The sequence below is a fragment of the Pelobates fuscus genome, chromosome 8 (genome assembly GCF_036172605.1).
Source record: "Pelobates fuscus isolate aPelFus1 chromosome 8, aPelFus1.pri, whole genome shotgun sequence".
Lineage (NCBI taxonomy): Eukaryota > Metazoa > Chordata > Amphibia > Anura > Pelobatidae > Pelobates > Pelobates fuscus.
Window position 1 is genome coordinate 172,315,992 of NC_086324.1, and position 12,967 is coordinate 172,328,958.

Genomic DNA, 12,967 nt, shown 5'->3' on the forward strand with positions numbered 1-12,967 from the left:
TTTAGCCAGACAACTGTGCTTACTGTATGCTGGCATATGCTTTCCTATATAAAATAATAATAAATATATACATACACACCAAACAAGTGGAAGGCCACTGTTGGGAATTTTTTAAATCAAACTGTTCAGTGCTTTGTAATCACATTGTATCCGCGTTTCAGTCTCAGTTGGAGACTTTTCCCCAAAACCAGACTCCTGTTGAGACTGAAACGTGGATAGTTGGGGGTTATCTGCTTCTGGAGTAAATAAAATCAGTAAAACTTTTGATTTAAAAATTTCCAAAAGTGAGTTTCTCCTGGTTAGGTATAAGAAGGTTGGTTGCTGCACCAGGGTAAGCACAAATTAAAGGACCACTATAGTCATCCAGACCACTTCAGCTCAAGTGGTCTGGGTGCCAGGTTCCAACCCTTCAGATGTAAACATAGCAGTTTCAGAGAAACGTTTACATTGCAAGGTTAATCAAACCTCTAGTGGCTCTCTTCCTGACAGCCGCTAGAGGAACTTCGGTGACGCTCAATGCGAAAATTGCATTGAGCGTGCAGTTTCCTGGTTTCAAAGAATAACGCATTGAGAAATGCTTTCCTATGGGCGTTTTTAATGCTCGCGCTGCTCTGACCGTGCATGCGCATTCGGCACCACTCGGGAGCTGACGTCAGAGTGGGAGGCCAGGTCACCAGCGCCGAGGGAGCCCGGCGCTGGATAAAGGTAAGTGGCACCCCAGCGGGAGCAGGGCCCTGAGGGTAGGGGGTGAAGACGACCTAATGATTATATAGTGCCAGGAAAACGAGTTTGTGCTTGGTTCTTTGGGATAGATAGATAAATATATTTACTTTTTCAAAATAGTTTATACAAACCAAATCATGAACACACTGAATGTGTGGGTCAGCTGGCAATACCGACAAATATTAAAGGTTTCATACAGTATTTGAATGTAAAAACAATCATTTTATGGGATATAACCAAGCCTTTTTCAATTTAAAATATTATACGGATATTATACTACAGAAACTTAAAAAAAAATATGTTTTTATATAAAACGTACTCCAAATCAATATGGCCCTGATGTTAACAAGAGCAAGGAAATTTCATTTTTAATATTGAGCTTTATATCACCGTTGCCTTTCTGTCTTTCACTCCTGGAACAACTTATCCCAGAATAAAATGTTCTTGCCTTTTTTTGAGGTCTCAATTTGTTTTCCAAAATGTTTTACTTTTAAAGTACCATAAAGCACCACTAAAAGGGGTACTGCAACCACCATGACTACTTCTGCTTCTAGAAGTGTTCATGGTGATTGGAGTCTGTATGTGTAGTGTATCAGCTTGAAACACTGCCCATCCAGAAATATCTTATCTTTTGTGTCAGGGACTAGTTACACCCCCTGGAACCATGGGTTCTGTGCACAATGAGCTTCTCCCTCCATTGCAATTATTCAAATGAAAAAGCTCTGCCTTACCTGGATCAGAGTGCAAGCATTCTACACCTGCAGAACGGCCCAATAAAATGCTTTTCTTTGAGAACCATTTGTTTGGACCACGAAGAGGAAGGGAGTAATAACATGGCATGGAAGACCCACTCCTAACTCCACACTTATAAGTATGTTTTTACTTTATTGGATTATATAAAGTAATAAGGAAGGGGTTAGTAACTAGAGACCAATAGGACAATATAGAGAAAATTAACAAATAAGAAATTGGTTAGAAAAAGCTTGTTTTATGGTGCCTGCATGCAGGCGGTTGGTTGCCAATGACGGTACATCCACTCCCCTCCGAGCCTCCCACATTTTCCCCTCAGTCTGTCCAGCGAGGAAGATTGGGCTGAGCAATTGGCTTCGGCCCTGGAACAAAGTTAATTTGTTTTTGTTTTTTACTTATTTGTAAGTGGATATTCTGGAAAGCAGTTGTAAATAAAACCCCATATCATCAGACTTATTAGTTATTTGACCAGTCATTCCAGATTTACACCAGGGAGATAAGAGAGAATGTGTTACAAGAGCCTGCACTGAACGGCCAAAGACTAACTACAGAATATTCTATAAAACAGACCAAAATATATATCCGTGTATAACTGGGTCATCATCCCAATGCCACATGGTGTCACTGTGCTGGGATTGTACTTAAACCTTCCACCCTGCTCTTCCTATGTACTGCAGGGTCAGAGGGAATCTATCCTACAATATTATACTGTGTAAATACGAGCTAGGTGCCGCGGACCTGTAAAATCTTAAAACACATTTCAATGCAGTGGAGCGTATAGTTTAACCCCTTAAGGACCAAACTTCTGGAATAAAAGGGAATCATGACGTGTCAGACATGTCATGTGTCCTTAAGGGGTTAAAAAGGTTCTACTGTGCCTGCTAAATTATGATAAAAATATTTTATATTGGAAGTCAAAATTCACAAAATAATTTGTTAAATGCTATTTAAAACAATAAAATAGTTAAAAAATTATTGAGCTCTTGGAGGGAATACATAGGTAATCAGATTACACAAGCAAGAATGGCAGGGGAATAACGGAGAGGATGTGATGTGCCCAGCCAGAGGGGTAGGAATGCCAGGATGTGCCAGTGAAGGGGGGGGGGAGGGGCGGAGCGGTAGTCTATTTTACTGTAAAGGAAGATGGGGTGACTGCGTACCATCATAGAACAGGAAAGGCCAAATGCAGCGTTATGGAGGGGGTGCAGCTGCTGTGTGCCAAGTCTAAGCAAAATGCTGAAATAGGCACACTTTGCAGAACCAAGACAAGGCAAATATTGGAAGATTGACTAACAGATGCATGGAGATTCCTGGTTTCAAAGAGAAGCATGCCAAGCTGACAGCACTGGGGTAACACCCCCCAACATATCATTGCCATTTAAGAGCTTATGAACCGGGACAATCCCAGTATTGTCAAATGGCTCATAAGCTGGGGGTTATGGCACTTGCACACTCTCTGCACCATAATTACTGAAATAGTGTTTGGTGCTGTGGGTGCCCCTTGACTTTAGTGAATTGGGGACAGCCTGAGTTAATTATTACACCCATGTCTTTCTGAGCAATGATGATTAACTGCAGAACAGAGGGTGAGAAATGAATGGCTCGTGGGTGGTGCAGGAGCAAGCATGCTGAGGCCATACTATAGAAGGTAGTTTAGCTCCTCAGCTATCCCTGTACTGTCCTCACTTAACACACTATTCACTATTCCATGACGGATTTATATTCAAGGCTGATACTGCCCATATCTCTGATATTCAATTAACAATCGCACAAAGCTTGCACTGCCCAGATCTTTGATATTCCATTACTGCTGTCATAAAAGGCTTGCACTGTCCATATCTGATATTCCATTACTGCTTTTACAAGGCTGGCACAGCCCGTATCTCTGCCACTGCTTTACTGATCTCATACCTGAGGCTGGCACAGCCCGTATCTCTGCCACTGCATGAGGCTGGCACAGCCCATATCTCTGCCACTGAATTACTGATCTCATACCTGAGGCTGGCACAGCCCGTATCTCTGCCACTGCATTACTGATCTCATACCTGAGGCTGGCACAGCCCGTATCTCTGCCACTGCATTACTGATCTCATACCTGAGGCTGGCACACCATCTTGATATCGGCTAGACCAATCCTCACTCATACATCCATTGCCATGGACCCAACTCATTCCCCCTACCATCTCCATACCGCCTGGTATGGGCGCTTTCCATGTCTAAGTTAGTTGAAGGGCTATAAAAATATATATACTATGTATTATATATAGATTTAAACCAGAGGGAATATCTAAAGGTATTTAGTGTCACTACGCAAGCGCTCTGGGTGCCATTCCACTCCTTTACCAACTGTACCATTTATAGCTCAATGGAGAACTTGCCATTAGCTCCTCCCATGCCAGTGGCCGCAAAAGGATATCATTCAATTGACTCCTCCAATGCCAGTTGCCCATTCACAGTACGCCTTCATAAACTCCTTCCTTTCCAGTAGACCATTTGGGCCTCAACCCATTCACCAATCCCATGCCAGCAGCCCAACCAGTTCTCATCCCATTAACCAATCCAATGCCAGCAGCTCAGCTGGTCCTCATCCCATTAACCAATTCCATGCCAGCAGCAAAGTAGAGTCTCATCTCATTAACAAATCCCAAGCCAGGAGCGCAGCTGGTATCACCCCATTAGCCTTTACTAGGCCGCCAGTGCTGGTTACACTGTATTGTTCATTCCTATGACAATGGTCCTGGCTAGAAAATGGGTGAAAATGTCTTTATAAACTAATACTCTTTCCCAACCTCGGGGTGTAGTGAATAAAGTTACCCCTTTGGTGCTGTATCCAGCAAGGTCTAGTTGTGCTGGCATCTGGTAACTATAAGGGACAACAAAGTAACACCTAGAAGTGCCAGTTGGGATGATCCTCAGAATGCCTTACGATTTCAATACCCTCCAGGTTGGGGGAAATGGCACGTTCACCCCAGCAGAGCTTGCCAAAATACGGATTGGATGCAGGGGGTTTGATCCCCCCAATCTGTACATAGACATCAATAGAGAAAGGTGCCACTATCTGCACCCTCCTCTAGGGCAGCCAGTCACCAGGGCTGGGAGGGGACCATCCCCGGGACCCCAGCATTCGGCAGGACTGCAGTTACAGAGGACGATGGATCAGCTATAGGACAAACTTGGCCGGTCCCTGGGAGAGAAAGAGGAAAAAAAAAAAACAGTCAGTCATCAGGAGGGACGAGAAATCCAAGATCAAATGCTACAGTATGAAAAAGGCTTAAAGGGAAGGAACAGACCCGGTCACACAGGAAGGGAGGTTAGTATGGTAAGTAGCAGTAGGAAAAGGATTGAAGCGGGTAAAAGAAAGAACTTATGAGATGTAATTTCGCTGGGGCACACAATGCCAGTGGAAAAGGAAAGATTGCAGAGAGGCATATCCCAACACCTAGCAATGCTCAGCAAACAGCCTCCTACCCACAATTCATAGGACTCAGGAGAACGAGACGATAACTAGGCTCTTGCCTTAGCTTTGGTCACCGCAGTAGGGGTCCCTCAGAAAGCCCAGTGGTACCCGCCATGGCGTGTGTGTGCATGTGGCCGCTCAGCTGTGCCAGGGTTTTGCAGTGTACGCTGCACAACTTGCAGAGGAAGCTGTCTGCCCGTGGGCACACCAGACCGTGGTGCTTCACCGAATGGACCCGCAGGTACGCGGCCGTGGCAAAACCTGCACGGGGGGGAGAAGCACACGCCATTTTAAGGCTGTGGATGGAAGCACCGCGTCTTTAACCCACATTCCCCTCAGAATTTTCCTCATTCACACCATCTGTTTCTGTACAAAAAACAATCATCCCAAAGATTCACCCTATAAGGATTGCACTAATAGACCCACCCCTCAATCGCCCCTATGATCCCACAGAGAGGGCAGCTCTTGAGGAATTCCTTCTTTTGTCGTTTTTGACCAATTTTAAGTTTAGACTAAATTCCCTACTGGACAGTTTATATTTATGTGGATGCTGTAGGAAATAAAAATGGTCTAATTTACAAAATGTTTTACAAGTTTGATTATCGGTCTAAAAATGACAATTACTGTGGGATAAACACAAGGTCTATAATTAGTTCTGCATCATTAAATATCAAATAATTAACTAAGAATGGTCAATGCCAATCACTACAGCATGCTGCACGCTCTTCATGTTGAGTTGTCCCTCAATAATGATGCCTCCAAGAGCCGAAACACTGTTAAAAATTTGCTTCTCCCCTAATTGCAAATTGAATTGCTTAAGATCTCTGGGTTGACCTGTTCTAGAATAACTAATCCACTTCTGCTAAAAAAGGAACTGGGCCAGGTAGGCACACTGTTCTTGAAGAAGAAGCTTCAATAATAACTCCCTATGTCTTGTCATTATATCCCAACTCTGTATGTTTAAGTCCAATCCGGAGAAGGTTGGAGTTAAATATACATAGCTGGGATACAATGAATTGGGATCCATGAATCCTGCCCTGAATATTTTAATGTCCTCATGAGGTTGGGTACACTTGGAATTTATCAATGTTTCTCATAAATATCATTGCTGCTCCACCATACTCATCTCTTCTTGTCCTACAAAGACTTTAGTGACATCTCCCAGTTCCACTGGCAATGCACTCCTGCCCCAGTGATTTAAATTCATAAAAGGGACATCCCTCTCCTGCTATCCCATTCTAGAAGCATTCCCAGTGGACTGTGAAGAGCATCGCTGGATATTGGAATATGCCAAGCTAAGGGTGACTGGATTGTACTAGGGATGTGGTGGGCAATGAGTCATTGCACGTGTGAAGAACAAGCACACTATGAAAAAGAGTCTTACCTTTATTACACAGTTCACACACGTGGTTGGGGCCTTGGTTGTGGACCTTCATGTGGTCTGTAATGTATGCAGGGCTGAGCAGCTTTCCACACACGTGACACGGTACCTTCTCTTCATGTCGGACCATGTGCGCACGAAGTCGGTCCTTTGTGGCAAAAGCAGCTTCACAGGTCTGAGGAGAGAAACATTTCACATGCCCAATCTGTCCTGGAGAAGACCACCCAGTCTCCTGCACAAACAATCCATGAGAAAACCACACAGTTTGTCGCACCAACAGTCTACAAGAAATCCATTCAATCTGTAACACCAACCGTCCATGAAAAGGCCACCCAGTCTGTCACACCAACAGTCCATGAAAAGGCCACCTAGTCTGTTAGGCCAACAGTCCATGAGAAGACCAACTTGCCTGTTATAACCAAACTTCATGAAAAAAACACCCAGTCTGCTATACAAACAGTGCTAAAGAGGAGAACTTAGTCTGGTTTACACATAGTCTAAAATAATTGATGTTCTTCAAAACACAACACACAACGGACACACAGAAATGTACAAGGTACTGGAATTTTGACCAACAGAAAAAATAAACAGTTACCTGGCATTTAAATGGACGCTCGGTTGAGTGAACCTGCTTGACATGGCTGTTCAGATGATCAGGACTGGAGAGAAAAAACAAAGGAGATGTGAAAAGCTGGATCAAGAAGACCGTGCAAAGCAAAAAAATTATAGATAAAAAAAAAAGCAAAAAAGCAAAAAAGCATTATTTGACAATAATGAACTAGCAGCTAAGATGAATAAAAGTGAAAAACTGTATGACAAATATCCTCACCGTGAGAACCCTTTTCCACAGTGGCTACAAATGTAGGGTTTGTGCACAGTTCCATCGTGTGATCTCACGTGGTACGTCATGCGATCTTTTCGCTTAAAACGCTGCTGACATACGTGGCAGGAGTATGGTTTCTCATCAGAGTGCGACAGCTTGTGGCGGTTGAGGTGGTAGACATCACGGAAGGCTTTCCCACACATCTCACAGGCGTGGTTTTTACGCACTTTCTTGGCTGTTGGGGAGGGCCCAGGGAGAGGAAGGGTTGAAGGGGAAGTTGGGACTTCCAAGGTCTCTGTGCCTCCCCCCAGAGTTCCCGCCACACTGAGCAAGCTAAGAGGCACCATCGTGGCCATCTTTACTGCTGGCTGTGCTCGAGCTGGTTTAATACCTGTGTGGATTGCTTCATGCCTTCTCAAATTATAGCCATTTTTAAACTGCTTGGAACAAAGGGTGCAGATATAGGGACCCCGACTTTTTGATTTCTTGGGAAGTTCCATCAAAGGGGCCATTGACATACCAGATGAAATGGAGGATGCCTGGCCTGTAACAGAGGAGTTTGCTTGCATCTGCTGGGGGGATGCCAGTCCGGGTACCACCTGCTTAAGAGCAGCAGTATCAACAGTGGATTGGTGCTGGGGTACCAAATTAGGCACCATTGATTGAGTGAGGGATGATACATCTGGAGGCGCAGAGACGGTGGCCAATACCGGAAGAAGCTCAACCTGCAAAGGTTCAGAGGGGGGAGGAGGAGGGGTCTGGGAGAAATAAGAAAGAAAAAAAAAACAAAACAAAAAACAGTTACCAATAGCTCGTCTTGAACCCATAATAAAAACACAAACAGAAGGTGAGAAGTGTGGATATGGCACAATATAATATGTCAGACATGTCAGGATGTATAGTTAGTGGCACCCATATAAGGACAGCCATTTATCAGGAATAAACGAGGCTCACAACTCAGTGTGGCGTGGAATGCCCAGTTTGGGTGTCAAAGAGTATTATAGCCACTAGAGGGAGACCTGGAACAATCAGACTTGGAATATATCTGACCATTAATAGAATCCCAAAATACTAGCTTCACATAGAGATTCAAAAGAGCATCAGCCTATTCCCTAAGTAATACTTATTTACTATCAACATCCTGACGTCCCAACCAATTGAAACTACTTTTCATTCGTAATTACAGTTTTGTGTACTAATATTATCATTATAAAATGACAACATATACCACTGCGCTGTACAATGGCTGAATAAGACAAGCAACTGTGACACGACAAATTGGACTTACAGGAACAAGCGGGAGTAAGGGCTCTGCTCAAAGGAGCTTACAATCTAAAGGAAGTGGATAAAATGACACAAATGGTAAAGGGCATTCAGTTCATATACTAGATTGCTAGGTGTATTAAAAAGTCATCAACATGAAACAACTTCCATAGAAGGGAACGAGAAGCTGAGGTTAGTGAAGGAGGGGAAGAATATTAGTAAACTCATAGGTTTTATAAAGAAGAGACCGGGTCCAACACGGGATATACCTGATTTTTTGTAGGAATATTTAGATTGGTGCTATGTAACGCACAACTTTATAGGATAGGAATAGAATTTAAAATGAAACCCTCAAGTGATTTACTAAAATTCAAGCAGAAATCTCAACGGACAAATAAAGGCAAACAGCGTATTTAGAGAATTTCTCCAAATCCCCCATGGTCACAGTTTAGATTTTGTATTTAAATTGACCAATATTTAGGGTTTAGTACACCTTGTCCATTACATGTGATTACCCTATTGCTAGTTACCTGTGTGACTATCGGACCCTTCCTGACACCATGTCTGTAACAGATTATTACTCAGAACAAGGCAGTGTGTGTTATGGTATTTAAAGAGTTTACAGAGACATCCAGAAGGAGGGACATGTCTAAAGCTTACAATCTGACTGAGACATCACATGCTCAATCTGAACCTGGCACTAACCTCAATTATCCAAACCTGTGCCATGCCCTTCAGTTTCCTAAATCACATCATTATTATTATTTATAAGTGCCAGCTAATTCCGCAGCGCTTTACAATATTATAAAATGGTGACATTTTACAATAAATGAAACAATTACACAATGACACAGGCACAATTGGTAGATAAGGACCCTGCTCAAACGAGGTCGCAGTCTAGAGGAGGTGGGGTACAAAAACACAATAGGACAGCAAGGGTGACAGCCACTAAACAAGGTGGAAAGGTAGCAGGACTGGAGGCGAGTGTGGCTCTTCAGGAGGGCAAGAGAAAGATATGGATAAGTAAATATGAGTTACTCTGGGAGGTTATAAGCATTTCTGAACACATCTCCACTTCTCCTGCTTAATAGTGCACAAGTCAACCCTTAGATTGCAAGCTCTTAGGAGTAAGGCCCCAAATACTTTATTTCACACAATACTGTATATCGCTTTGTTTCGAAGAATAGAATATCGCACAGTATCTGTGCTTTAAAAACCATCGAAAATTTTAAATTTTACTGTAACAACATACAGTTATTCCAATATACATATCAATTTAACCGACCATATGGGCGTCATGTTGAACTTTATATAAGAGGATTGCAACATGTTGCTAATACTGTAATCACTATGCACATTGTATCCTTGCAAGGCGCAAGTATTCTAAATTCATGTACATTCGTATACTATTTATACACACACACACACACAGACACAGACACGCTCCCCAAAGGGATCATTAAAAAACACTTTGAATCTGTGCAGCAGAATATTTTGACACTTTCTACATTAATCGAAGAGAAGAATTTGCGTACAATGAAAATGCTTTTACATTGATCACGCACACACATATACCCCCCCACCATACACTGCATATTACAACAAGTGAGCTGTATGAGTACTATACACAATCCTATAGCATATATAGGCTGCTAAGATTCCCATTCAGCGTATGCATATCGGACACGTTAACAAGCCTCATGCAAAGAACACACATATGGTTAGCGGTCACACGTATAATCCTGCACCGTACGTTTTTAACCCCGTTTTCGATAAGTAGCGACAGGCTCTCAACAAAGAGTAAACAGAGCGAACGAATAACTTGGGGCGGCTGTGTAAACCACGTACAGAGCCTGCGATGTGCCCCGTGTTCTTACACACAGAATCCTACAAGCATGGTACACGGTTACATTAATATACAGACAGACAAACACAATGAGCCATGCTCCCTTTACAATAAATTCCTTTGCAGAGCCTGGAGTATTTATATGAAAAGGAAAGAGGGAGAGGGGAAAAGATGGGAGGGAGGGGTGGTGATTTAAACACCCAGCACCATCGCTCTCTCCCTCCCTCCCTGCAAAAAAAACACACACTCACAGGGACAAGAAGATGCCAATTTCAGAGCTCCCTTTCATTTTCTCATCCAGACATCCCCCCCCACCCTTCACTTACAGCACCACAAAGGAGGGGGGACCCTCTGATCTCATGCATTACCCCCAAATATAGAAAGAGCCCAGCCACCCCCTGTGCAGCCCCATAGACATACATTACCTGGAATATAAAACTGCTCCAGTTTGCATCCATACTGGCTGGGAGAGAAATAAATAAATAATAATAATAATATAAATATATATTTTAAATGTATTTTTTTTCCTTCTTCTTCTTCTTCTTTTCTCCCCCCTCTCCCTCTGCTCTGTGCTCCCCCTCCCTTCCTTCTCTCTGCTTTTTGGATTTCTCTGTGTCCCTTGAAGACAAGTGCCCCCTAAAGGCTGATTTTCTCCCTTGATTTTTTTTTTTTTTTAAATAAAAAAAAAAATGCCTATTTAAAAAAAAACAAAAAAAAAACTACCCAGAGCATTGAGAATAAAAAGGGCAGATCTGGGCTGCAATGACATCACCCAGCCCTGTCCCCCTTGTCCCCCCTGTCCCTCCTCCTCCTCCCCCTGGTCCTCACAGGCACTGCAGGGCTGGGGGGGAATTTAATGATATTTTCCCCTTCTTCTGCATCCAATCTCTCCCCCCTCCCCCTCAGTGCCCCCCCAGCTCCCTCCTCCCTCCCTGGTTATTTTTGCATTATTTACTATCCCAAAATAAAGATGGCAGCTGCTGTGACCTTTCACCCTGAAGCCTCCTAGCCCCCTCCTCCTCCTCTCTGCAAATAATACAGAAAAAAAATTCCCCTGGCCTGAACCACCCAGCAGGTAAATAGAGGGGGAGCTGGGTGCAGGACTGCTCACTTGCTGCAATAAAACACTCTCTGTGCATTTGGAATAGGGTATTTCTGCAGAGCTGGGACTGAACCAAACGTGGAGGAGGGAGGGGGGGCGGTATGTGTAGGGGGCTGTTTGAGTCCCATTATAGGGGGTTTGTTTACATGAGGTAGAATGCTGGGTGTTTTATTACACACACTGCCTTGCTGTGCCTGGTGGGGGGGGCTATTTGTCCTCACTGGGGGCAATAAATAATAATGCAGCTGGTGCCCCCCCCCTCCCTCCTCACAGTTAGTAAGACCCAGCAGCGGGGAAAATGGCCGCATTTACATTCAAAACACAACCAGGGCACACACACCCCTATCTTTGTGCGGCAGATGGTTCCGCCCGGCCGCATTGATGAACGGTCTGGCAGTTAAAGGCGAGGTTAGGCGCTTTCCCCTCCTCCCGGCCGGCTCTGTTTATTGGTCGGAGGTCACAAAGTGCTGAGAGCCGTTAAAGGGGCAGCTCGCTGTGTGCTGGGTATTGGGCACAAAGAGTGAGCAGTCACCATGGAAACCAAGGGCTCCACTATAAGCATTATCACTTTATTCCACCCATTGTACAGCGCTACGGAATCTGATGGTGCTATATAAATAATAAAGTAATAATATCAGGGGAAACCTAAATTTAACAGAAAAAGAAATAACCCCATACCGCCCAAGTGGAAGGACAGTCCCTATTTTTGGCCCAAATCCCTCTGTCCCTTTCTATCCTAATGTCCCTCTATTCGTAATGTGTCTTTAAACTACAATAAATGTGTTTAGAAAAGAGTCTGTGTGAATTAGATACATTGTTCTATTACATTTTAGTTCTATAAATTGTTATTAGTTAGTCACCTAAAATTTCTCAGAACAGCCGGCCCCTTGGTGACAACCCCCGCTCACGCTCAGAACAGTGCCACTCCTGGCCACACCCCCACTCACTCTCAGAACAGCCCTGGCACTGGGGAAACCCCCCACTCACACTTAGAACAGCCCCGGTCCTGGTGATACCCCCACTAACTCTCAGAACAGCCGCAGCCCTGGTGACACCCCCTACTCACACTCAGAACAGCCCCGGCCCTGGTGACACCCCCACTCACTCTCAGAACAGCCCCGGCACTGGGGAAACCCCCCACTCACACTCAGAACAGCCCCGGTCCTGGTGATACCCCCACTCACTCTCAGAACAGTCGCAGCCCTGCCCTGGTGACACCCCCCACTCACACTCAGAACAGCCCGGCCCTGGTAACACCCCCACTCACTCTCAGAACAGCCCCGGTCCTGGTGATACCCTCACACTCAGAACAGCCCCGGCCCTGGTGATACCCTCACACTCAGAACAGCCCCGGCCCTGGTGATACCCTCACACTCAGAACAGCCCCAGCCCTGGTGATACCCTCACACTCAGAACAGCCCCAGCCCTGGTGATACCCTCACACTCAGAACAGCCCCGGTCCTGGTGATACCTGCACTCGCACCCTTAAAATAAAAGTGTTCCTCTCGGGCTATTTGAAATGTTGGGAGCTATGAAATAACCAGTTCTCTGAGATTAGAATAAGATAAACACGAGTGGAATTTCCACACATTATTCAATATTATCACAAACGTGGAACAAGC

General features: G+C 44.4%; 1 protein-coding gene across 2 annotated transcripts; it reads right to left on the reverse strand.

Annotated features, from left to right (window-relative positions):
* Positions 1–2,300: 2,300 nt before the first annotated feature.
* MAZ (MYC associated zinc finger protein) lies at positions 2,301–10,867 on the reverse strand. Of its 2 annotated transcripts, XM_063430838.1 has the most exons (6): positions 10,669–10,867; positions 7,141–7,892; positions 6,907–6,970; positions 6,315–6,486; positions 4,990–5,191; positions 4,577–4,657 (listed from the first exon to the last, which is right to left on the reverse strand). In XM_063430838.1, exons 1-5 carry the CDS (start codon positions 10,699–10,701, stop codon positions 5,001–5,003), a joined length of 1,212 nt encoding a protein of 403 aa, XP_063286908.1. In that variant the 5' UTR covers positions 10,702–10,867; the 3' UTR covers positions 4,577–4,657; positions 4,990–5,000. The 2 variants fall into 2 exon arrangements, with proteins under 2 accessions (XP_063286909.1, XP_063286908.1); XM_063430839.1 differs by lacking the exon at positions 4,990–5,191 and having other exon boundaries at positions 2,301–4,657.
* Positions 10,868–12,967: the final 2,100 nt, after the last annotated feature.